Here is a 27,766-nt window from a genome sequence, read left to right as displayed (position 1 = left end):
AGAAGACTTTGGTTGATATTGTATTATTTAAGCACAAGTGTACATGTTTTATGGATCCAAGTATACACTGCAGCTGCCTTGGGGGAGGGAGAAAAGGGCCCAACAGCAAATTCTTGCCTCAAGGCCCCCGAACAGGTTAATCCGGCCTGAATTATTTTGCTCCACAACATGAGACGTAGCACAGCAACAGTCTGAGAAAAAAATGACATTTTATTGAATCTGCAGAATCATAAGTACAATTTGAAGTGCTGTAATAGGGCAACAGGAGATGATATCAGGTCCTTAATTCTGAGTATGTATTCAGAATGAGTTTTGAATACACGTGTATGTCAATATGTATATGATATCTTTATTTTTTTTATTTAAAAAATAACAAAATTATATCAAAAACAAAACAATTTAAGATGGAATGCACAAAACTGGTCTGAATGCTAAACCCGATTGTGGATTACATGATTTCACTCTGCAAAGTCTACAGTATATAACCAGTATCATAGAAGCAGGGAATGATTCATCAGAAGCGCAGGAGCCCACAATGAAGGCTGAAGGAAAGGGGGATCTCAGCAGACTGGTGGACAGGATACTAGACAGAAACTGAATGGAAACAGGGTTATGATATGACGTTACGGTTCAGTAGATGAGTGATGCCAGAGCAGAAGTATTTGGCGCAAAGAGTTTAACTCCTGACTAATATCCAGGTCAGACAAACAACTTGCCCTGCCTCACAGCCCGGGAGATCGAGAGCATCGGGTCACCGCCCTCTGTCGCCCCCAGCCTCGCACAATTACATCATCACACGCTCAAATTTGACTTTGCCTTAACAAATCCATCCTGAGCCACACTTACAAAACACTGGCTGTCTCTGGCCACTTTTTCATTTCATCCAGAACACCATCTGACAAAATCAACACCCGCAAGACAAAAGAAAGCTTGAACTGGATGTAACCTGCAGAGTAATGGAGGCTACTAGTGTGAGTAGCTTTGTTATTAAATTAAATTTGAGCAAACATCATCATGAGCCAGGAACAACAATCACTTCAAGCCAAACCATCAACTCTTCAGTTTACCCAAGAGAAACACAACCGTGAGCTCAGCTTTCCGATCTAGCATCTGTTTTGCAAATAAACTTGTCCTGTTGTCAAGTAGAGGTTAATGCAAAATACAGGCGTACATACAGTGTGCTCAGTTTGTTTGGCAACCTACAAACTAGCTTGAGGTGTATTTTTCTGGTTCAGTGATCATTTTCTTCAGCACTGTACCATTTCATCGCATTAGAATGTTGCCAAAATTTTATGAATGTATGAACACCGACTTGCACTAAACTGGATTTTTCAATCAGTCGACTTTTAAAATCACATTACTTCCCCCTCAGCCACATTCACAAAAAAATATGAACCACTTTTATCTGCAGGCAAGCCACTTCCCAGAGCACCATGACCTGTAAAAACATTTTCCCTAACTTACCTTTATGATACATATACAATTGTACAATGTCATCTAGCTACATAGTGAGAGCCTTGTTTCCTTTAATAAAGCTGAACATTTTTCGCCCACCCCACCTAAAAACACACCGCCCTGATCGCTCATGTCTGTGACAGTGCATCACAGGAGAATGAAACAGCAAGAAAAGGGGAAGAGGTGTGTATGGTCAGGGACCAATGAGATTATTTACACCACTGAAAGATGGTCAAATATCATGTTTAAAATCTAACAAAGGTCCTCACAGAAATACAGTATCCAGAGTGAAGGAATGATAGAGCATTTCTGTGTAAAAGCCAGCAACTTAAAGGCTTGATTTTGTGTTTATGAACCAACCTTCTTTACATCTTAGTGACCACCTTCAACCAAACTGCTGCTTAATTCTGGCTGATTCAATTGGTCAAATATCAAAAATAGTTGACAATTTGGGCATTCACCTGCCAGATGGCCAAGAGAAGCTTCCTGACGTGCATCAGTGCTCCTGACAAACAAGCGACAGGCCTGAGCATAAAATAAAACTTGCTTTTATGTGTTTTTTAAATGTCGTTCTGTTACAAGCTCCAGAATATCAAACAGAATAAGAGAGATTCACAGATCAGAAACTTTTCTGCAGGTTTCAGATTAATCCCACGACTGATCTAATACTGCGACTGCACATGTCTAGATAAACTCTTCTGCCTTGGTTCATAAATTGAGTTGCTGGTTTATTTAGTTAATACACTTACTTTTTTTTTTTTGAAAGTTTTTGAAAATAAGCATCTTACAATAACAAGAAAGGCAAAAGAAGAACAGCATGAGAAAAACGACAACAACATTTACCACAGCCAAGGATTCAACAATTTCTCTCACATTAAATGGAAAAAAAGACTGGAATGTTCACTCACAAAAAACAGAATAAATTTAAAATAAACAGAGATTCACGATATAGAGTTGTGCTTGGCCTTCTCTTTTATGTGTGTGTTTTCTTTGATGGTGATTTTGTAGCAAAAAGGGGGAAGGACTTGACCTGTTCCAGTCTCCTTTCTCCAAACTGTTTAACCATGACCACCATAACTTTGTGATTCTCTCAGGACTGAAGGCATTCAGGCTGCAAAAAACAGGAATAAGGGTGTATATACTGTACATCCACACCAACTGAGGTGATGTACTCAGTGTGGCTGTAAGAGATGGACTGATAATGTCCCCTAACTTGTCCCTGATCCCTCCTGTATCCGACATGCCCGAGTAAGGCAACGACAGGAGGTGCTCTTCAGTTAGGCTACGATTCCAGTTTCACAACGATACCCACAATGCAGTGCTAGACACGAGGGTGCCTTCTTGAGCACACAATGGCGAGATGTGTGTGATCTATAAATGTATTAAAAACCTCTCTGTTAAGACCGATAACTGGCTGATTCGTGCAACAGCAACAAGGTTAGAGGTTAAAGGAATGTACACAAGTCAAAAATATTCAAGCTTAGTTTTGATAGACTGAGATTCTACACTGTGTTTCCAGTCTGGCCAAGATCACACTGCAAATTAAAGATAGGCAAAAACAAAAAAAAACCCAAACAGGAATGTGAATGAAAATGCCACACCCACCCACACTTCAAACTTATTTTCTCCACAGAATAACGTCTGCAGCTGTGTTGACTGACTTTTTTTTTTTTCTTTCTTTTTTACATTTTTGTCTTCTTTGTCTTTGCATGATGTTGTGTCAGGATTGTTAAGTGCTATAGCTAGGATGGAGCTGTGTGACACGGCATGACCCCTGACATACTGCGATGAACTGCGAGTTTGTCTTTTAAGACTTTTGATTTCCACTTGTGACAGCACTTGAGAGTGAAGCCAGCATTGGGAAAATATAAAGAGGATGACGAAACATCCAAACAGAGACAGACATCAGCACAGACAAACTGACAGAGAGGCAAGGCAGACAGACAGAGAAGGACAGACAGAAGGACAGGTAGAGGGTGTCTGTGGTAGAGCTGGACAGTGAGAGCAGAGCAGGGAAGCAGAAGGGGGGGGTTCAGGGTCTCACAGGACAGGTTAGGGAACAAGAGTAAAATTAAGAGAAAGCGGCGTTAAGATGAGATGGCACTGGGCTTTTCCTTTCCTTCTTTCCCTCCCTTTCTATACCTCCTCCTTTTTCCTCTCCCTCTTTTTCTTTCCCTCTCACTCAGATGGCCTCCACGTAGTTGGCAGGCAGCATGCCCTGCTGGCCGGTGCGCTCCACGCGGCCGTACATCCAGCCCTCGTCGATCTGTTGCACGTCTACGATCATATCTCCATCCACGAAGGACACCTCGTCCTCATCAGCAGCAGAGTAGTCATACACTGCCCTGTACCGCTTCTGTGGATAACAACAAGTAGTCCAGTTAGTTTCAGCTGCCACAGGTATGGTCTGACAGAAAGGAGCTACAGCAGAAATCATCTATGCAAGATGTATGATCCATTTTTACACGTCTGACTACAGTGATAAAATGTGTCTGAATGGCTCACTTTACTGTTTAAGTCTTAATTGCAAAAATGGCCATTATGATTACCTAAAGCTTCAAATGTCTGGTTTACATTAAAAATATTCAGCTTACTATCATATAAGGCTAAATAAAACAGCAAATATTCACAATTGAGAAGCTGAAGCCAGTTAACTTTAAGCACTTAAACACTGAATCAATTATTGAAAAAGTTGCAGATCGACTAATCAATTAATCAGCAAATTATTTCAGCTCTTCTTGTAAATACAAATTATGACGGGTAAACATATTTTTTGCAATATTGAGCAATTTACAACATTATCTCCAGATCCTTTTCAGGTTTTGAATTAATTTAACTGTATTTGGCATTGAGGTACAACTGTGGGGGGACAACTGAGGACCTACCCCAGCACTGGGAGGAGGGGCAGCAGCCGCCTGGCGCACTGGTTCAGGAGTGGGCTCATAGTGGAAGTTCTGAGAGGCTGCAGGCGGCTGGAAAGCTGCTGTTAAAACAGAAAGAAAAGTGGAGGGCACATGAATGAGCTGGAAAAATATATCAACATATCAATAAAGCAAGTGCATGTTGATGACAGGTGTCTTTACTGTCTGTATGTCAGCATTGACTCTTTGAGAGAGTGAGGAATTCAAGAACATGGCAAGCCAAGACGTGCATCCAATGGCTCTTAGTTTCCCTGTTGCACAACCTACTGAACAAAGCCTTTCTGTGTAGAAGTGTAAATCAGGCACGTCAATACAAACAGTATGTCGCTGGCCGTTAAAAAAAACTTTGACCTCCAATCGCTTCAAGTAACTTTGAGACATAATGTTCATGATGTTATTCATACTTGCTTAAACGTTTGTCCATGGATTTAACCATGTAATGTCAGATCAAGCATTATTAGAATTACTTTCATGATTTTCAAAAACAATAATTTCTGCAGCAGCAGACTGAACGCAGAGGAGGAGGGCAGTGAACAAGTTACAACCAAGATCCCTGAGTGGTGTGAGCTCATACAGCCTGTGGCAGGGATGGAGCCAAGCACAGACAATGCAAGAAGCTTAAAGAAAAATGTAGATTCTTAGTGGAGATAATCTTTCTGCCTAATATAATTATCAGGTATTGAAGGGCTAGAGTTCACTCAAAGCACAAAAAAAGGTAAAACGTGGTTTTTAGTTTTGGTTTCATTTGGGTGTCATTTGTCATATTTTTGGGGATTTTGGTGAACTGACTTCGATATTATAAGAATGTTTCTGGACATTCAGAGGGTGCTTTCTGTAAACGAGGCACTTTTTTTTTTACTACTATTACTACTGCTGCTGCTTCTATCTACTAATCAAGGTAACTGTGGATTGAGTGATCAGTAAAACTGTATTTACTTAACAAGTTACAACAATAAAATTAGCCAAGTGCGGGTGTGTCAGAAGGAATACCTGGGCTAGGGTTGCTTGGCGGATGATGTGGGGCCTCTCCTCCCGTCTTCCTCTTCTCAAACTCCTCATGGTACTTAATCTGCAAGAGACAAACAAAAACAGTGTAAACTCATAGATTAAGTTAAATTATGTAAGAGCTTCAAATCTACAGGTGCAGCCTTCTTTCGAGGATGCTGTCACAGTGTGTAGTTCCTTTTCTATCCACCAGAGGTCTCCCACTTGCTCTCCAGCACCCCTATGTTAGTGGCGATAGGTGGGGCGCGCTACGTGCAGCAGAGCCTCGGGAAGCAGCTTGATGCTGAGAGGAAATGACATCTCAGCGGCCGGAAGTAGAGTCAGCTCAGAGTTGCATAGCAACCCTTGCTACCACATCAGGAAGAACAGGTGAAGTGAAAAAAGGGAACTGACTAGAAGCCTGAACACTTGGGGTGAGAATGAGCCAGCTAGATTCAAGAGGAAACACTGAGAGGAGGAGGAGGGGAATCATATGACTAAGCACAGCAAAATGCAACTTAAATCATTTATATTACTAGTCTCGCAAGTGTTTTTTAATCTCAATTGAAATAAGTAATTGAGGTGTAGCTACAAGAACAAGCACCAGCACTACAATATCAGGCACAAAGAGTTCAAACCTACAACCTTTCCAGCCAGCGTGACAAAGGCAGCATTCAGTTTTACAACATGAAACAGAGCCACACTGATGAAACTGAAACCGAGTGACTGCTCTATGACTGCACTAAATAACCCGTCCCCCCTTATTACCAGGCTGATAACAGACTGACTCACAGTGCCTCGGTCAAGATTTACAACCCTGATTCTGTCCCGGCTTACACCCGCGCTCAAAGAGCCCACTGTGCCAGCGGCGCTGGCGAGGAGTGTATTCACAGACTGGATGGGATGACGGAGTGTTTGTGCAAGGACAGTGAGGCGAGTGACTGAGAGAACAGTGAATGTTCACAAGTGCAATATGCTAAGTGAAAGTGTGTAAGGGAGATTATTTTGTTTTGTTTTGAAGGAGCAGGTTGAACAGATGGTGTGTGTGTGTGTGTGTGTATTTACAGGAAGTGCCCAGGCTGCTGTTGAACTAAACCTCCCTACTACTTCTCAGTCTTTGCTGCTTGACAAGAGGAGGGTGACGGGAAATGGAAGAGGGTCGACCAAGAGAGAAAAGTCATGACAAAGCAAAAAAAGAAAAGAAGACAAATGACAGACACGACAAGTCTAGGCGAGTGGACGTGAATGAAAGGCTTCACATTGCTGACATTCTGGGGAGGGCGCCGAGTAAACTGGCTTGTTTCTTAGTGTCCAGGGAGGAGAACAAAAAGAGAGAAAGACGTAGCATTCATCTGGAGTGGTTCCCCTATGATTGGCTGAATGACGCACAGATTGCAAACAGATGACTTGTTTATCAGTTCTGAAAAACGATGCACCCTGAATCCATCCCGCCATAATGCACTTGCTGTTTTGATGTGGCTTGTGTGCACGCGCACCCATAAATACATGTAATATGTGTGTATCTTTTTTTGTCGTCCAAATATCCTTGATCTCAGACAAGCAAGATCTTTCACCACATGAAAGCAGTAATTACCCATCACCCGCCACACTAATTATACCATTAGCGGGGCCGTTGCAGAGCTAGTTATGTGTAATGACGTATGTTGTGTGTGCGAGTGTGTTTCACATGGAAATAAAGGCCTTTACAGCTGACTTAAGCAGTCTGGGGAGAAAAGGTAAACACTGCATGCATTTCTACATCGCTGTTCCGTATTTACAGAGAAATGGCAAATCAATAACGGGAGCAGGGGGAGAGGGGGGGAGAACGGTCCATGTGGAGAGTGATTTGAGGAGAATTCTATTACTATAAATGAGGAGCAGAGGAAGTCTGCCATTTACTGATGCCAGTGACTAAGTGGGACGATGAATGAAACTTGCCAACAACATGCAAAATATTTGAAAACTTGAGATCTTAATCTGGTGAAGCTCTCTGAGGCCTGAGATGGAGAAGGTGTTGCTAATCTCAGGAAGTGAAATAAAGGAAACGATCTTGCACTTTCCACTGGTGAATTAAGTTGATATAAGAGAGCTAACGTAAGTATTATGCAACAGATAAGCATGACCTGCCTAAAAGCTAGCTTGACGCTGTGATATCAGCAATTCTCAAGGAAGGAAAGGACCCTTTCCAGTGTACAGTGCAAATCAAAAGTTTGGACACACTACTATACTTCACATAGACCAATTGTCCTCCTCAGAACAAATCCTCAGTTCAATATTGGCAAAGAGATTCTAGTCATGTAAGGAAACCAGGCAAACAACACTAGAAGAGAAATAAATAAACAGGTGGAGTGAGGGGTGATTGTGGTCTTGGTGACTGTGTTGCCGACACTTACATTGCTGATCTGGTCCTGCGTTTTCTTAATTCTCTGCAACTCTGGCGTGTCTGCGACCACGCTGAAACCTTTCCCTTTATTCTTCTCAAAATCCTCCCTGTAGAGAACCTGCAGAACAAACACCATCATGTTAGAAACATAAAGAAGGTTAAAAGCATGCAAGACCGATGACAAGCGCCACATTTCAGCTGAGATGAATTACACAGCCAGATGAACTGTTTCAATGCATTTGTGTGAGTCAACAAGGAAAATTCAACAAATGCCGCGCAAATGATTATTTATAGATGCTCTGACCTAGATTCTTTAATCATATACAGATTAAAGAAAAAAAAATTACAAAAGAAAACTAAGGTGTCTTGATATTTTCCTGCTTGGAAAAACACGTCTACCTACTTCTGATGATGTCCATATACAGTATAAGTACTTATACTGTATATGGACTGGGCAAATGGATCAGTCCTGAGCTTTTATTTGGCCTAATAAAATATCTTTACAGCAGGAGGAAAATGGTTTTACTGTTAGCTTTATTACAGCTTCACACCGTCAGCTGAACTAACGTGAAAATGCTTAAATGTTACCTCTAGTGAATCAGGAGCAGTTTCTTCTTGACCATATTCTAATGAAATGTGCTGCTATAACCATTTTATCATTTAGTTTGTCATATTTCTAAGCAGAAGTTTGATGTTAATACAACAAACTGGGTAGTGACTTTATAATCCCTATTTTCTTCAATGCATAGATATCTACTTAGCAAACCCAAGAGTTATAAATAATCAGTGTTTTCTTATGCATAAACTATGAGTGGAGTAAGCATCAGAAATGCATGCAGGCGTGTGTGTTATGAGTGCAAGTGGGTTGGCCCTCTCTATATTTCTTAGTCTTTTGTGGTGACGTTCACTTCCTGTTTGCTGGGGAGTGACGGCCTTACATACAGAACGTGGTAGCAACCATACATGGTCATAATGAGAGGTAGTGTGTGACAAACAGAGTGTGTGTGTGTGTGTGTGTGTGTGTGTGTGTGTGTGTGTGTGTGTGTGTGTGTGTGTGATTTTCCAGCCTTCCCACCCTATCCTGACCCTAAGGACAGGGGAGGAAATGTCCAGCCCATGCAGCGTCAGATGAATATCAGAAATTACGACGCATGCCCTTCCCTCACTGCTGCCCTGTGGTTGATCTCAAGTATTCAGACCCACAACCACATACACCACTTAAACCTGAAACAGGAAGTCAGTGCAAGTATTTCTTTTTTAAACTAAAGTAACAGCTTCAAATTCCAGTTCGTATACATCTGATCTCTTCAGCACGTGCTGTGACATTTCAACAATGATGAATCACTTATGTCCACCTCCCCACGCCAACCACCACCCTTCTTCCTGCATCCATGGCGACCGCACCAATTTCCTGCACTCCTTCAAGAATGGAGCCTGCCTGCACAGTGCTTCACCAGGAAACAAAGCTCCATCCCTCCCTGCTCTCCCCCGACGTCCACATAATGTCTGACACTGCTGAACAGAGTGCTGACCAATCCTCCTCTCATCTCCCGCCGCCTTGTGATGACATGACGTGGTTGTGATTCATAGATAGTGTGCATGTGTGATGCGTCCATGTCTGCTGTCACCCCTGGCGTGACGTGGACTGAGAAATTGGGTGAAAATCATGGCTGATCCTCCTTCCACAGGAAATTATACACGGCTCTCAAGCCCACTCACCAAGATAAGTCATGAGGAAGATTAATGTGGTCTCGACCCATCTTTGTCCTTCATTCTTGCTCTGCTCCCATCAGTCAATGTGTGATCCTCCCCCTATTTTTATTTCTCAGTCTATCTCCTTTGTCTTTTTGGGTCTATGCAACAGCTTCTTCTCCTCCAATCATGCCTCTGCTTTCTTTCCCCACCCACACTCCCTTCTCTCTGTGCTCCTTTTTCATTCATTCATATTTTACTGCCTCAACAGCAACAGACAGAGTTGTCCCATAGAGCTGGAGCTCTTCCTCATTATAATCTTTCTCCCTGCTTCTATTTGCATTCCTCTAGCTTTCCTTCCTCTGGGGATTTTACTTTTATCTCTTCCTCTTTCACCCTTCACTCCTCCCTCTCTCTGTGTTGGTCCCTGCCTTCCTGTCTCTTCCCTTTTTTTTTCCTCGCTCATGTGCGCCTCATTGCTCTCCCTCTCCTCCTCCCCAATTCGCTCTGTCAGTCTTGTTTCTTTCTGTTTCCCCCTGCAAAGTCTTGTAATGAGGTGTGACAAACCTCTACCCTGCTACCATAGCAATAGGGTTCCCGTAGCAACGCAGCGGCGGTGGTGGTGAGGGGTTAGATGGCCACAGTTCTCCACAAACACCTTCAACTTCCTTACGCTGACACAAAAACGCAATCAGTACGGCGTACAGAACAATAATACTGTAGCACAGCATCCTAGTGTAAGGGGCTTATTCATATCATCTAAACATATCTACATTAACTACATATACACACATTTGTGGGTAGTATGCATAATATTTATTTTTTATTATTTATTAGAATTTACTGTTAAATTAAAGTGGAATTATATCATATTTCAAAATAGCACTTGAAGCTCAAATATTCTGTAGTTTAACATAAAGTTGACCTTTTCTTTAAGGGAGTCTGGTTGACTTAAAGCACAATCAGCAAATATTTTGCTTTTTAACACCACTTTTTTCTTAATTTTCTGTAACCAAAAGCACATTTTGAGCCATCTTTGCCAGGAGAGGACTCTTGTTTACTAAAACTGTGTCCTCTTTTCCAAGGGCACTTTTTGATCACATATTATTTTAGACCAATCTACATCCTTTAAAAGCGTTGGGTATTTTTTTGTGAAAGCATAATTTCCTGTCCACTGTGCTCAGAAAATGTCCAAAAGGCTGACGCTAGTCTCCATTCATGATTACACAAATCCTTCACCATCACACACAAACATCTTTTGTGTATTAAAAATCTCATTCTTAGGCTAGTGACTATGATAAACCATTAGTACATTGACTGTCTCATGTTATTTGGTGTCTTTGGTGTATGTTTGAGTGTTTGCGGGGGGGTGTTAGCATGTACAATCCATGTAGAAAAACACCATCTGTCCCTCGATCCCTCAGTTATCCCCCTCCCCATATGACCCCTACCCCCACCCCAATACTGCACAAAACCCCTTCTCACATACACACACCCCGGTCTCATCTGTAGTGTTTGACACGGACACTCGGATAAGACTTGACACTCTTTGATAAGCCCTGCCTCCTCTCTGGACAACACTCTCCTCTACTACATGCTGAGAACACAAGCCTCTCCTTCAGTTTTTCCCGACGGATGCTTCCCCATTTTCTTTCTGAGAAGTAAAGAGAGTACATCTGTTCCTTCAGGATCTTGTAGTTTTTTGTGATTAATGAGGCTCGAAATGACTGAATTTGAAGGGGCTTTTCAATGGAATTATGCTAAAACGTGCATTTGTGTGTAATTTCTCATCAATGAGTTTTTCTGTGGTTACTTTAGTGATCACGTTGATAGACAAGTTCCTAGAATACGAGGGAACATGCCCATCATTGAATGAATAAGAGAAGTGAAACCTCACATGACAGTCTTGGTTGACGACTGTCTGCCACTAATTTGCCACCATATATAATATTTTATAGTCACTGTATCTGTGTATTTATATGTTGTGCTTTCTTTAACTACAGACAGCCAATGTGGGAAACATTGTCAAAAGTCTGTTGGTGAGTACAAATCTCTCTGACTCTCTATCAGAGCCATCTTTATTAAGGCATTAACACATGACCCAGTTCAGATGGATATTTTGGTCTGATGAGTTTTTTTTATCCTGGAATATATTTGGGTCTTTGTTATTTTAGCTTCTGCAGGAGCAGCCATAGTAGTGTTTTCTGTGGTTATAAATCAGAATGGGGACTAAGTGCAGAGATAATTTGGGAGGATCTATGGTCAGTACACTTGGTGGCCCTGCAAAAAAAGATGCAGTGAAAAAGAGTGCATTAGCACTGGGCCACAATAAACATGGCAAGGAATAAATTTATGATGCTATAATCCAGTTCTCAACCATCATAAAAAAGCATACCAATGACAGCCAGACACATTAACACTGCTGAGAGCAGCAGTGTGAAACAAGAGGGCTGTTCCACAAGGTAAGAGTACTGGCTAAGACAGAATTACAACAGTATATTTGGCTTATTTCTGTCCTACCATTCTGGAGCGTGGGTGTGTTAAAAAACAAACCCCACCTTAAATAACAGACGGTCTGATGGAGGACCAACACGTCTACCTACTTCGGATGAAAACATGGTCATCTACACAGATTTCACACGGGCAAGGACCTACATCTGTGACTTTCAGGAAATTTGGTTTCCACAAAAAGGCACAAATGTAGTCAAGCTTAGTTACCATAGAAAACATACATCATTCAAGACTAACCTTGTTCTTATTAGGACAATTTCCAGGCTGAGCTAAAACTCAAGCTTAGGCAGAATTACAATACTCATCTGAATGGCAGCAACTTCTGCCAGTGTATTTAAACTAAAACGGTAAATGGGCTTATAACCAGTGTTAAGGACATTTATGCTGCAATGCTTTCTTGTGAAACACACACTTTTTGTGGTGATAAAAGGAAATGGAAAGTGTTGCAAAACAGATTTAAGCAAGGTCCTATTTGACAATTCCAAACTGCATTACTCATATAATTTAAGGGGTGCTTGTATTCTAGTGTATTTCTGCTGGATTTTACGTTGGATAGACTGAACTAATATCAGAGGAAGCTGCCTCTTCTTCCACATTGGACTGGGACCCAGAGCCTCAGTAACTTAACCAACATTCATGTCTAAGAATTGCTCATCTCTGAGGCTGTGTACCAATTTTTAGTCTCCATAACATTATATTTATTATACTATTACATGACCATAAACCTCCCAGTCCTCTCTTTATGTCTCTTACTTGTCCATTGTGAATCAATTTCATGCTTGACTTCTCAGGTCTGTCTTCAAGCTGTGAGCAAGCGGTTATCTTGAACGTTCAAACTAGGTCTGAATTAGACTGATCATGTTATCTAAAAGTTGAGTTTCTGAAAGCACTTACTCCCAGATAACTTTTTAGGGTTAACTCAAGTCAAACTTTTCAAAGTATGTCTTTTTATTGCTTTGAGTTACCTGGCTCTGCATCTTGCTCTGCTGTTTGAGGCGGAGGTTCTCTGGAGTGTCAGCCACGCAGGTGAAGTTTGTCTTGGGGTAGTGTCTATAAAATAAACACACAAAAACAGCAAAGAATGTCAGTAGACAGTAAACACACACACACACACATCGACAGATGCCAGCTTTTACTCAGGCTCCCACTGTGACGCTCAAGCCTAGACTGTAAGAGAAAAAAACAGCATAACTCAAGCAGTGTGCAGTCTGTGGCCCCACAGTGGGGGCATTTGTTATTCAAGGTGGTCCTGAGGTTGAGTTAGGAGCCCCTATAGACAAAAAGCATGTCAGTGTAACACACAATGCTCTGTCAGTGGGAGCCAAGGTAGTCTGAAAAAGAGGAAGTGCAGGCAGGGGCTGTGTGGGGGGATGAGAGCCTCAAGGTTGCAGAGTTTTGGAGGCGAGCCATAGCAGGTGTGGAAAAAGCTTTCTAAGCTTATAAAACACAGGCACACACACACACACACACAGGCACGGCCCTATGGGGATAACAGGAAGAGGAACAGCACGCAAAACAGACACAGCAACAGGGTCAAAGAGACAGTGGGTGAGTGTGAATGATGTCATGGGTAGCCCCCTTCAGCAGAGCGTGAAGGCGAGTCTCTTTTCTGAATGGATTCTGGGAATTTTCTTGACAGCCGCAGACCCATAACCACCCGATCTCCTACTGCTCAGGAGAAAATGCTGTGCCTGAAACAAATATAACAAACATAAATATACACAAGTACACATAAACAGGCAGCTTCCACGCAGACATGCATGCATGCATGCAGCACACCGAGCATCAGTCATCGCACGCTTTACTTATTGATTGCCTAAACCGCTGTCAACGCTTTGTGCGTGCAAGGAATAAGTCAGTGTTTTTATACACTGGAGGCTCCTGTGCACAAGTAGCCTTCGGGTCCACAATTAATGGTGCCTGCCAGTTCAATGTGGTCCTCAAGGCAGCGAAAACACATGGCTTAAATCCAGCAGGAGAGGAAGAGCCCTCATAGCTTATCTAACAGCTCATATGGACTGCAGTTCCCAGCATGCCTTAGGGTGCTGGGTGACCTCAAAAATGTTCAACCGCTATCCGTGCCTCTGGGTAACCCATTTAGGCAATATGTTTACTGTTTCCTTGACAACATGGTAAACAAACTGAATTAGCTTTCATCCTGATGTGAGTATGGGATGTAAAAAAAACTTTAACAAAGGATTGTGGTTGGCGTGTTTTACATGAAGTGCTGTTAAAAAAAAAAGTAAGATATATGAGCCATTTTAAAGAAACACCAAGAATAAATTCAAGAGTAGGAAGCGGAACGTGAATGTAGTTGGATCTGAAGAGCAGAAGTTAATTAAAGTTGGCATTTCAGGCTGTGTGACATATAAACCCAAGCACTTGATCTCTGCTTGCAACCATACAAACACATGCAGGTCTGTGCACGCTCACTAGGCTTTTACAACTGCTAGAAGTCATTTCCCTGAAACAGACGCTATCGCCAGCATTCAAATGTGAGGTTTGCTAGGTTAGCAGCTGAGGCCGCGCGGGCTGCGAACAAGCTAATCAAACAATGCAAATGAAGCTACTCCTTTATTGTTAGGAGCTATCTAATCACAACTGTAAAAAATATGTTTACCTACGCAGACACATCACTCTGCCTTCCTCATTTGTTCATCATATAAAAGTGCCACCTGCCAGAGCAAATGTCCATGTTAAACAAATATGTAAAGTACGGATGAAACAAAGCTAAATGGCAAAAAAAAAAAAAATGTTGATGAAATGTCATTTTCCATTCATCAATAATGTCATTTCAAGAATATGGTTGCATCTGACAAATGCATATCTGGATGGAGACGATCCCAAATATAGGCAGAAAATCTAAATGGGTTCAGACAGAAAATTCACTATTTGACTGCCAAGAATTTTGTACTTTTAGGCCATTTTACCAGCAGTGTATCTCTTTGTCTTTTGGGGGGGAATGTCCCTGATCAAAGCTAGGAAACTAATAATATATGTTGACTTTTCTCTGAAGTTGGGCGTGTCTGGTTTGTGGTGGAACACACTTCCTTTCAGAGCATCACTGTGTCTGAAAGCCCAGTCTTGTCTGAAGCAGAGGGTGTGTGTTCGAGCCACACACCCTCACAACCAGCATCTGTGTTAACAGCGCTCCTGTCATCCTCAATGTGTCTTTAGAAACTGTCCTTGCACTGAAGGGTCAGTAAATTGCTATACAAACATACAACAGGCTTGCAGATATAAGCTTAGTGACTCAGTGGGATCTTGTAATGTGTGTGTGTGTGTGTGTGTGTGTGTGTGTGTGTGTGTGTGTGTGTGCAACCATGCTCATGTTTTCGTGCCTGTTTGAGGGTACGAGTGAGTCACAAGAACACTCATCTATCTGTCAGGTTGTATAATAAGGTAATAAGACGCAGTCGGGAGTGGGTGACACATGCACAAACTCAGTTAGCCCTGTGAACGCTAAAGACCGAGTGATCAAAATGGAGGGGAGGTACTGCTGGGGTGGAGGAGTGAAGGGGGCCACGCATGTGTAATCACACACACATACACGCACTCTGCCTACTGTGCAGGAGGAGAGGCCTGTTTGCATAGTGGAACCAGGAGAGGTTGTGGCCGGCTTGACCCTGTGGAAAGGTTGTAATGCATCATTCAGCAGGAACATATCATCTACATATACAGTACATATCATCCAACTCAACATGTTCAATGAGTGGGAAAAAATATGGACAGATGTCTCATCAACACACACACACACACACACACACACACACACACACACACACACACACACACACACACACACACACACACACACACACAGTAGAGGAACTGCAGTTGGTAGAGGCAGAATTGATGAAGGAGAGCTAGCAGGCAGGGATGTACAATGACTGGCAGAATCCATTATACACCGAAGCTCATATATCAGAGGTCATTTGATATTTTACTGACTGGGCGCTCTCACAAGCTGATACAGTGGGCAGCACTCATCACAAGCCAGGAAGCAACCAGAAGTGACATGCCACATTGTGAAAGTGGTTTTCATGTCAACATATCAACAAATGACCTCAAAGCACAATTCAGGATTGTGTTAAATGGAAGAAGATGTTTGAGACAAGTTTTAATAACACCACACTGATATTTAACTTAATTTCAGACCATCAGTCGTTAAGACAGCTCCAGCAGTCTCCAGGGGAAATGAAGAATTTTTCTGTCTACTTATCTGCCCTCCTAAATCTCCCACAACCCCCTTGTGACTCTAGCATCTAATCAGGGATGGGATTCTCAGAGAAGAGGTGGGTGGGAATAAAATGAAAACAAACAATTCCTATATCAATGACTAAAGGACAAATATAGAGGAGTAATGATAAAGTAGTTATCCCACAGAATAATAACAGAGGACGTAGCCTGCATTCCTCTCCTGAAGCGGGAGGCACTTCCACTGATGATGTTTACTCGAACAAGGCTTGTTTTAAACAAACGGAAAGAGGCATAATAAACAGGCTCTGAAGGGCCTTGCTCCTGCTAGAGCGAGGAGCGGAGGGAACATCGGAGGCAGGAAAGTGAAAAGAAGAAGCCACTTTAGTCTGTGGCAACACAGGTAGGACGACACCTGCTGTAGGTGGTCAACGTAATAACAATGATACTTAAAATTACTATATTTTATCATCTGATATAAGATTATAATTAATCCTGCACACAGGTGCACTTATTATTGCTGGTTAGACCTCTGCTCAAGTAGAGGTTGGGTGGAGCTATGCTGAGAATTTGCTGTGGTCACCAAATCTCATACACTCAAATTAATCATAAAAGGTATTGTACTGACCTCACCAGGGTACAAAAGCCAACAGGGGAGTCAAGGAGATGCTAATTAGGCACAGCCAAACCAACTGAAAACACATGAGAGGGTTCACCAAGGCTGTGGGGCTTTAATTGTTTGTGGTCAACAGTACTCCGAAAAAGCGAATGCGTACAGTGACAAGAACAATAATAAAGCACCAATGGGCCTTGATGATGGCTCACTTCCATTTAGCTGCTTCGGTTTCAATGTCCTGGTATTGTTCATGCTGGCTCACTGTCACACTGTTATGGCTTACTAAGACACTTGAACAGAATAGAGCCCTATTTAATGTTATTAATAACACCTGTGCTTTTCCTACTTTGACAACTCAAAATGTCTGCTGTCAAATCGGGTGTACATATCAACAACCATTTGGTTAACCTGGAATGATTTAAATGTATGTAGGATTTTGCCTATCAAATCTAGATCTAGTAATACTTTTTTTTCCTCAGGTTAAATTGCAACCTTTCATCAAGTTGGAAATGTTTCATCTTGAGAAAAATGTGCAATTATCCCGAGTAGTGTGGCTCCATTTCATGAACATATAGAGTCGGGAAAAAGGTGAGTGATTCAAGGACAAATTAGGGAAATTACTGGAGTTCCAGTAAGTTTTCAAATCAGTCACACCCTGTCAGTGCTTGATGTTAGCTAGCTGCAAACATCTGTACACTGTGATGAGGGACTGTTTGATGGCAGTTTGTGGCTAATAAACACAGGCAAAAAAAAACACTTCAGCAGCCAAATTTGGATGAATACAGCAAGACAAAAATTTGCTTTGCATTCAGTCTGAAAGCATCTTTAGGCTCCACCAGTAGCATGGCAAAATTAAATCTAGTTCCAGACGTATGGACAAGAAAATAAAATGTTCCTTTCCTTTTCCCTCATGTACAAGAGGTAGAAAAAATAAAGCGCCATGTATTTTACTCCAGACTTGGCACAAACAACTTCTCCCTGGTATTAAAGAAGCCAAATTCTATAGAAAACAGCTAACCACAAGCTAGCATACTACTATAGAGTTTCCACTGGGGTTGAGAATGTAAATGAAAGCAAGAAGTCTTGATTTATTTCTCTGGCAATAAAACGGCAGTTCAGGAAAAAAGCAAAAGAGCTTGTCAGAACATGAAGCAACGCCTTCTCCCTGCATTCCCTCTCAGAACATGCACTCCAACTCACACACACACACACACACACACACACACACACACACACACACACACACACACACACACACACACACACACAGGAGGAGAAAATCATTATAAGTAATGGCAGAGGGGGATTCCATGGATTCCTGATGAGCCTTTAGTGTGTGAGTATGTGCTGAAGCGTGAGTGGACATGCTAGTTTTCAGTGTGTCCGCCCGTGTCACTGTAGAGGAACTTTAGGAATTTCCTTTGTTGATACCCCCCTCTTCCCCACTGAGGAGGAGGGAGGGAGGCACTTTCCCACACCACATATAGGCCTTTCTCTGAGGGGGGAGCTGGAATAGTCACTGATAAACAGCAGAGGAGGGAGAGAGGGGCCTTAGTTGGGTTGCAACATGAATACACACACATTTAGAGAGTCCTATTTCCGTCTGTGGACAGATTAAACACTACTGTCAGTGTCTTTAGTTTGCAGGCTGAACCAGTTGAGTATAAAAAACAGACATGCTCAATAACATACACAAAAAGATGATTTAGAGACAACTTACGCATTGCAGTATGGTCTCTTCTCAAAGCCTTTGTAATTCTTCATGTTTAGAGTCATTTTGCAGACCTCGCAGCTGAAGCATCCTTTATGCCAGTACTGTCAGAAACAAAGAGACAGAAGACACAACATGTTGAGGAGGGAGAGATTTGAGACATTTGTTTCACCTGACTCTGGATCCAACAGGAGAGCTTACCACACACACAAAAACACCCACACACCAACTAGCACAGGAAAGCTAATTGAATAGTAAGTAAGGCCAGAACTACTTTCTATTCCCTTGAGGTTTCACAAGGACAGGAGCTGGATACAGACAGAAAGAATAGTGGCTGTTTGGACTGTGTAGAAAAAAAAGTGAAGCAATGTGGAAACACATGCTGGCACTGAACAGTTAGAAAGAAATCAACGTCCCCTTTTTCTAGCAAATTGTATGGTTACTATTTATGAGTAGATAAGGCTGGCCGAGCGGGTGTGAGCGGCAGGGAAGAGCTGTCAAGTGTGACTGACAAGTATGTATCTGCATTTTTGCGGTCTAATCTGATTATTATGAACTCATGTGTCTGTGTGCAGCATGATGTTTTTGTTTCCTACATAGAGGAAACAAAAACATAAGAGAAGTTGTTTTCAGGTGCTGCAGAGACTGTGTTTGGTCTGAAAGCCACCTTTTGACTCTCTTGCTGTCCGTCTGCTCTTCTCTGCAGGCTTGTTTCTAGCTCCTCTATCCATCTTCATAAGAGGATGTGCCTCTATCTCCCTCACCACCCTTTCTCCCTTCCTCCCACCCACCCGCCTTCTTGCCTCCTTTCCTTTTCTCTCCTGGCACTGGGCTGATCTGCGGCCTGAGGGTTCAAAGAGGGATCGAGGGAGGGAGGACTGGAGAAAACTGGAAGGAGGGAGGAAACATGAAAGGAAGGAGCTGGAGAGAGCAAGAGGAAGGGAGGAAGGGAGGCAAACAGGGGAGGGGTGGGGTGGGCCAGAGAGAGAAAACGCCAGAGAGTGAAGCAATGATCTGGCTGCTCCCGCTATCGTCAAGGGAAGGGAGGGAGGAGAGCAAAGACACAGAGAGAGCAAGAAAGAATGGAAGGGATAGAAAGAGGGAGTCCTTATTAACATGGCCTCAGGGCACTCTGTCATCCCTCTCATTCTTTCTCCCACTCTTTATCACCAATTGCCCACACACAAAACACTAGTCTTCCAAACAAACTGCGCAGAAAAGATGATTCAAAACACATCGCAGAAAAACATCAAAGTACAACGTCACTTTCTCAATGATTCACTCACAAACACTTGCACAAGGCAAGTTTGAGTCCACACACGGGATAAGAAACGGGAATTACTGACAGAAAAATCTGTCACTTCCCTGCGTGCAGTGATACAGTTTGATAATACAGCATGTGTTATAGCACTGATACACAGCTGGCAATAAATCACCAGGATGTTGAGGCCTGTGAAAGCTGCAGCCAGACAGTACACAATCATGGCAGAGCTATGTATGGAAACATGACCCAACACACAACACAATGAGCATTTCACTTCCTTCCATCATGGAACAAAAATATGGCTTCAGGCTGGTTTTAAGAACAGCCTTGTCTGTTTTGTCTGGATGTAACGGACCACCCAGGGTGGTGTATGATGACAACAGGCAAGTGTATATGTGTGTGTTTAACATGGGTGTTTGTAGCTGTGGGCCAGCAATATTGCACTAAGGCATTCAAAAGACGAGGCTCACATTGGAAACAGAGTCTGGGCTCTGTTCAGTGGAGCTGTGATCCACGGCCAAACACACTGGGCCAAGCCTTCGAATGCAAACTCCTTATCCCACTACAACCCAATCAGGGCCTAGGGGAGATGCAGATGACACATCGTGTTACTCTTTCCATTGCTCTCCCTCTCCATTGTTCTGGCTAGCACTGCAATGGCAAATCCCTTTACAAACAACAGCATAGTGCAGGCAGATTCCATTTCCTCTTGCTTTAGCTGATTTGCAGCTGTGGTGGCTGCCATGTCTGCATGCATACCGTCTGGCTTGCCTACTGCCCAGAATGATATTCTCCACTGACTATTGTTATGTCTTTCTCATTTCCCCAAATCTGTAAAAATGGTAAACCAAGGATTAGCTAACACAGTGCAATCCTAATAGAGAAGTGTGAATGCAACGTTGGGAGAAAGGTGGGCCTATCAGCTGAGAATGGACTTTGAAAGTTCTGTTGTTTCCCAGAGTAAATATTGACCTTGGATCTATTTCAGAGAACAAGCCTGCTGAACTCAACTCTTTAGAAAACTATTCCCATGCCTCGCCCAACCACATTTCACCAGGCCAGCCCTCATCACCCTCCCACCTTCATATGTTAACATGACCCTCTCAGGTGAACAGAGGTCCCGCTTAAACTAAACTGCTAATTGGATGAACCAACAACAAGCGGACAGCTCTAAATACAGGTGCTAAAATGCACTGAGGACACACTGGGTGGGATGTGAGCAGCATGGGTCCACATTTTCCGTATAGTGTGAATATTAAAACTTAAATACATCACTGACACATTAAAAAAGGACCTCCTGGTGAACTTGAAGTTTTATTTAGTATGCATTTAGCCACTGTAGGCATCTTCTCTAGCTGTAAGGCTGAACACACATTTTCATTTTTTTCTGCTCAGCAGTGGTTGCAGTGTCCCACAGATGAATTCAAATGTGCGCAGGGAAGTGAAATATAATCACAAGTGGACACTCGAGACACATTCTAATGCCAGGCATGAACCGCCACCCATCTCATCTGAACCTAGACACAATCTGAATCTACAGTATATGGTTAGACTATATAGGGTCTGAGACTTATATAGGGTCTAGGATTAAGACAAACAGATGACAAAAAGAAAGGAAGGAATAAACAGAGATGTGGGGGCGAGAAACATCCCAAATGTGTGTTAGAGAGGCCATCCAGCAGTTAGCCTTGTCCAGCTCCAGGAAAACCTGGCTCTCGGGTGCCAAGGCAGGATCTGGCAGTTAGCTGGAAAATGAGGACACTGCAGAGATGGAGCCCTAGAAATAAAACACCCATAAAAAAACAGCACTGTCTCCCTGCATCAGCGCAGCTCAGGGGCACGTGTGTATGCGTGTCTATGTGTGTGTGTGTGTGTGTGCACATGTGTGTAGTACAGTATGTAGGTTATACGTCTCAGTGCATGATGCATGTATGTCATCAGGGATCCAAGGCTCCAGTCAAGAGCAAAAATGCTCAGTCAGCCTCACAGCTCCCTCTTGGTGAGAACCAAATACATGGACAAAAACCCTGGAGCTATAATCTGGGAGGCCAATACAAACTTCAGACACCATGCATGCACACACATCACAGACAGAGCGAGGGTTAGTGAGAGTCTGACCAGGAGCGTGCTCTCACATACTAACTACAGACAATTAAGCGACTGGCTTAAAGCATTAAAAGGCCTGTTGTGTCAACCACTTCCTATGTCAGTATTAGTGTGTAATCTAAACGGGGCAGATTTCTCACTTTGTTTGGTCTGCGAACCACAGTAACACATTCACCAAACCATCGTTATCATTTGATTTTAATAGAAACACTGGTTGGGTACCTGCCAAGTGACTCGTAGAGTGGACATATTTACCAGGACGTGGCCGGTGTTATTTTCTACACTGATTAGATGAGGATTTCTGACAATATCTTATTTTTAGATTTTGAAAAAAAAGTCTGCTTAATCTATAGACTTAAACAGCCCGGTCTTCTGGTAATCACCAAATTAAGCATCAGAGGAATTTAGCAGCTTATAAGACTGAAGGACATCCCTCGGGACTCTGATGAAATGTTTGGTCAAATCAGCAGCAATTAACTTCAGTCTAAACCACTTTGCTTTATACTGGCTGATTAGGCCCACAGTTTGAAACACTCTGTGGTGGCTCTTGGACTATTTATATTAAACCAATAGTGGCTAAATAAATCAAAAACACCACACGCACGCACGCACGTGCGCACACACACACACACACACACACACACACACACACACACAGTGGGCCATAACAGCAGCTTAGTCTGTGTATGTGTGTACACACACACACACACACACACACACACACACAGTGGGCCATAACAGCAGCTTAGTCTGTGTATGTGTGAAAGATTATTCTTGCGTAAGATAGTACATGCCTAAAGACAAAGTGCCCACATCTGGCTAGTGCTAATAGAGGAAACTCTAACTCATTAAAGCACACTGGTTAATTATTAGCCTACCTGATGCCATTCATTTTTACCCAAGCCAAGGGCTTTGTTGTTGGCCAGCAGGCAGACAGTGATTTGAACAGACAAACTACGCTAGAGTAGAGTGTGCACTTAACACACTTTCCAAACCACTCCAGACTGTGATGTGCACTTAGTAACATACACATACTGCCCCAGCAATGAGACATTAAAAAAATCCCAGCAGAATAGATGAGAGATGAGCACAGTGAAGGTGAAACGTCAAAACACTTCTGCCTTGTCATAAATCATCTATATAAATTCACTTTACAAAACGTCCAATCGTTATGTTACTTTGTCATGTTGTATGGCTTATATTGGATAAAAGAGTCACTTTGCCTTCCTTTCTATGAATTCTATTTTAAGGTAGTGCAACAATTTAATCTGTAGATTGAGAAAGCAAACAGAACATGTGCACTGGTTCCTTTTTCTGATAGAATGCACAAAGCAGAAGTACCTAGCCGCTCACTGTTGAGTCAACACCTCAGGTGACTGTAATGTGTGTTTGTGAATGTGAGTCAGCAAAGAGAGGTGATTGGTGGTGGCTGGGCAGATTCCTCACCTCTTGTGGCATTTGGACAACATGAATCAGCTTCTCAGAATAATCTGTCTAAATATAGGCGAGGCGGTAGACAAATTCCTCTAAAACTAGGGTCAGAGAGGAAACGTGTTCACACTGGACCATCAGAGAGCAAACGCAGACAACTCCTCCCTATCTAAGTCGGAACGCCTGCACAAGACTGCTTGTAAATGTACTATATTTGCATTGTACTGAAATATAAAGCATAAGGAATTTAGCAATTACATGTAGCACATTGTTCTATGAGTTAAAAAAAAGCTTCAGTGATTTCTAATAGGACCAATTTTTAGATTTCATTGCACATGACTAAGCCTGGGGTTCATGACGTAAGCTCCTTCATGCAGAAAAGAATGTACAGAGCTGCACAACCTGAATACTGTACTCTTCTGACCTTTAACCCCCTTTTTTCAGGCAATTTCCTGAGATTGAGAAGCAGCAGTACAATTGAGTCTCACATCTTAACCAGAAACCCCACTGTGAAGCCAAGTAACACAGCGACCAATTTGTTAGCTAAATAATAAAAATGGACACAAGTCAGTCATAACTGTGAAAACTACAGTACAGAACTGCAGTATGTGTCAGATACTGTGTGTGAAGCAAATGGCGTAGACTTTTTTGCTACTTACCCAACTAAATCACTACTGAAAACACTCCTTTAAAGTTTATATAAAGATTTGTGAATATGTGGTCAAATTCCTTCCTGTGATTGATTATTCAGTGAGTATAACATCAGGGGACAAAGGCAAGATAGGAGAATCCTTGCAATGCAGTGATATTTCGTGTTTGTCTGTACTCTAAAAGCTTCCCCTGACATGCTGATATAAAGGAAATAACCCCCCCCCCCCCCCCCAGCTGGTTCTTGTCCATCCATATTTCTTTTCACTTTCTTCTTCGCCAACGGACTGTTTCGTTTTGACTGAGGCTGACTTATCTATGAAACTTGGAGCCATGCAAGAGATCATTTGTTGCATAAAAGCTCTGTCTGAAACAAGCAAATAGGTATTTTGCCTCAGAAGAAATCTTGCCAATATTGTGTATAAACACTTCATAATGTTTTGACATTGCTAACATATTCAAGGGCCAATAGCAATGTTTGTACTTCATGCTTACTTATTAAAGGATGAGCTGTCAGAACACAGGAGTCTGTTTTTACATTATTTATAGACATTGAAATAGTCACTGAAATTAACAGTTACTACCCGGGAAACAGTTACACCACATAGTCTAGGCTTAAGGGCACGTAGGTCATGGTTAAATATTAATAAAACTCCTTAAAATATGTAGGAGGACTGTGTCTCCTCACCTGCAGGTAAGAACAGGCTCTGTAATTCAGACATACAATGTGCAGACAAGTGTTTCAATGAGAGATGAGCTTTAAGCTTTAACCACTCTGCACAGATCTCTCAATTTATCTTGAAAATGGCTATTAATCTTAAAGTAACAAACATACAAATCATTTCACTCCTCCAGACATTGCACATTAACATAAATGTAACCTGCTGTACAGGTAATGTTTGCATATGAGGCACTGGTTAATAAAGCAACTGTATTACTTCCTTGTTACAGGTTTTAGCCTACTGGCTGCAGTTACACAGCTGCCATGAACTCAAACTACAAAAAACTGCTTTGATAGATATGAGCCTGATACTGGAGCCAAGTACGCAGCTCTAAACTCCTTACTATCAACAAGCATTTAAGTAATGAAGGGAAGTCAAATAACTAGGCCAAACCGTCATCAACAAGAGCCTCAACCAAAATTCACTTCCTGTCTTTACATGTGCTCGGCTGCCCGCTCCCTCTGCTGGGCCCTGCCATAGTGGAATGCAGCTGACAGACAAACAAGTCTCTGTGGCTCAGCCTCACCACAGAAGGATATTATAGAAGGAGACTGTCAGGTAAAAGGTATTCATCGGTGGCCGAGAATACCAATGCAGCACTGGCTAAACCCTCGACTCCCTTGCCTTCACCTGAGCTAGCTTTGCACACGGAAAAACCGACAGCCAATGTGGCCTCGGTTGCTTTATACAAACTAGAAGGGCGGTGTGTGTGTGTGTGCCACGGAGAAGGCAAAGAGGAGGTTGTTTTGGCGTGTCTGAAGGGGTGAGCGCTGATGCGGAATGGCAGCAGAGACAGACGGCAGGCTACTCTCCTGTGCTTGGTTCAGAGCAGGGAGACGGCACAGCAGGCCTCTGACAGAGCACGTTTTATGGGAGTGTCTGTCTGCGGGAATGCACTCTGCTTCAGGCCAGATTCCAGAGCACATTCAGGCTGTACTTGTGGCAAATTTGGTTCTCATCAATACCGGCCTTCTAACATGATAACATGACTTGTATTTTTAAGGTTGGACCGCCTGTGCTTGAAGAAAGGTTCTGAGGTAAATCAATTCCAGTCCGGAGCACTTTGGGAAAACATTAGTCATGGTGCATTCAAGAACACATCCATGCAGCGGAGCAGTAATGCATCCAATCAAGAGCTGATGTTACTTTAGATAATGTGCTTTGTGTGCTTTCCCCACATTCCCCTCCTGTCAACCCCAAAAGATAAGCACGTCTCGACAGGGATTGATTTTCAATAGCCATTCAGACGTCCATTAGACAAATTATCTACTTGCCCCAAGCCCTGCTTTGGTAAAAACATATAAACATTGCTATGCATATGCCAAACATTGCAGACCCCACCCATGTAGTAAGTTAAGTGTGTTACATGTATGCTTTATCTTGCTGCAAAGTTACAGTCTAACTGAGTGCAGCAGCATTCAATAATCAACACATGAACATATTTACCTCCTAAAAACTAAAGAGATCACAGGAACAGGGTGTGCTGCACCAATGTCTCCTCAAGCTGTTGCTCCCATGTGAATTAGTGACCTCTACAGAGTCACTATGGGTAAAATTGATGAGATTACCACCTTGGCTAAGATTAAGCTACTGCTTTTGACTGAAAACTAACAGAGGTGGCTCCACTAATCATCCCTGACTTGGATTAGCCAGTGAATTAGACACAGACATGTCCAAATCAGTCCTCGCTGCCATGAACAGTGGTGAACACCAAAAGCTTAAGTTATGGGACTATATTATTCTCCAAAGGAACTCAGAGGTTTAGTATTTGTAAAGTCAATCCCTCATCCACAGAATACGTTTTTTCTAGAAACGATTAGAGACGTTAGCTAACGTTTTCAAACAGTTTTCTTCAAAGCATTGGTGCCAGCCAGGCCCCGACCAGGCTCGGCTGTCGGAAGCAGCGTGAGAGGCGCTGGTTTAGGGTGAATCAATATCGTATCCTTAAGCCATTGTCTTGGTGAAAAAATATAAACTCTGGTTTCTTAAAGTAGCACATTATCTACACGTTCAGGCGAAATGTCGTTTCCGGTCCGCGCTGTTGTGCCATCGCCTTCCAGACATTTAGCTAACCGTTAGCTTGCCTTGCTAGCGAAATACCTGTCCTGTTGGGGTGTTTCAATTCATTCACAAAAATATGTGAAAGGTGGCATTTTAGCAGAGCATGAATAAGTGCAGTTAGGGAGCAAAAGGAGGAAGGTGTATTAAGATTATTTTAAAGAGAAGAATACGAAGTGAGGCGATTTTCTCATGTTCTTACCTTGTCCAGACAATTCACTTTTTCCGTGGGGTAAACGACTAGATTACATCTGCTACACAACGGATTCATGTTGGAGGAATGCTCTTCTAGCTAGTTAGCACGGAAACCGCCGATGATACTGCTTGTAGCTGTGTGCTGTCGAGTACTCACTTCCAAAACTAGCTATAGTGTACGATTATGATCAGTAGCAGACCAACACTAATGTAGTTGTATGTTGCAAATCCAGGAGGTTGTTGTTGTCGCTGTAGCCGCACAGCTGGCTGTCAGTCCGCTAACCAGACACGGAAGGCGCGCTCCCGCTTCCCCCCTCTCTCCCTCCCTCGACTGCGCGTGTCCGAGCAGAAAGGGAAGAGACAGTGTGGGAGGTTCAATTTTTTTACTTGGAAGAAAGATTTGATCATTATTTCAGAGCAACTAGAACATCTATGCATTTTACATATGTAACAGGAGCTCCAGTACTTGTGTATTGCTTGAAAATGAAGCAACTCTGTAACTGTGAAGAAATCCAGGTCGATCCCTCTGCATGTCCAACATATCTGTCCTCGTCCCATCTGTGCCTGCATAGCAAACTCATGCGGTCATCTTTATTGTTGCAGGTTTTTTGGGGTTTTACCAATCCGGTGATCTCAAATCACATTTTTACACATCTGCCACGTTCACTGCATGTCCTACTTGATGTCCATGTGATACATTTGGTTAGGATGACATCTGCTGACGGAAGAGTTGTACTGTCTTTATTCCCTCTGATTTCTTTTCCTAATGCGGCTGCAACATTTTGTTAATTTTCACTTGAATGTACGCCATCAAATAATGCTGAATCTCTGACCACCAAAACACCTTGTCCACTGGAGCACTGATCAGGAAC

At 42.6% G+C, this 27,766-nt stretch overlaps 1 protein-coding gene across 2 annotated transcripts; it reads right to left on the bottom strand.

Moving 5' to 3' along the window:
* Nucleotides 1-190: 190 nt before the first annotated feature.
* On the bottom strand, nucleotides 191-27,160 carry LOC139300064 (LIM and SH3 domain protein 1-like). Of its 2 annotated transcripts, none has more exons than XM_070923043.1 (7): nucleotides 26,902-27,160; nucleotides 18,480-18,574; nucleotides 12,912-12,996; nucleotides 7,754-7,861; nucleotides 5,367-5,445; nucleotides 4,341-4,438; nucleotides 191-3,811 (listed from the first exon to the last, which is right to left on the bottom strand). In XM_070923043.1, exons 1-7 carry the CDS (start codon nucleotides 26,968-26,970, stop codon nucleotides 3,638-3,640), a joined length of 708 nt encoding a protein of 235 aa, XP_070779144.1. In that variant the 5' UTR covers nucleotides 26,971-27,160; the 3' UTR covers nucleotides 191-3,637. The 2 variants fall into 2 exon arrangements, with proteins under 2 accessions (XP_070779144.1, XP_070779145.1); XM_070923044.1 differs by having other exon boundaries at nucleotides 4,341-4,435.
* Nucleotides 27,161-27,766: the final 606 nt, after the last annotated feature.

The sequence above is a fragment of the Enoplosus armatus genome, chromosome 17 (assembly GCF_043641665.1).
Source record: "Enoplosus armatus isolate fEnoArm2 chromosome 17, fEnoArm2.hap1, whole genome shotgun sequence".
NCBI classification, from domain to species: Eukaryota; Metazoa; Chordata; class Actinopteri; order Centrarchiformes; family Enoplosidae; genus Enoplosus; species Enoplosus armatus.
Note: the sequence above shows the minus strand (reverse complement) of the source record. Positions and strands in the feature narration are given on the sequence as shown.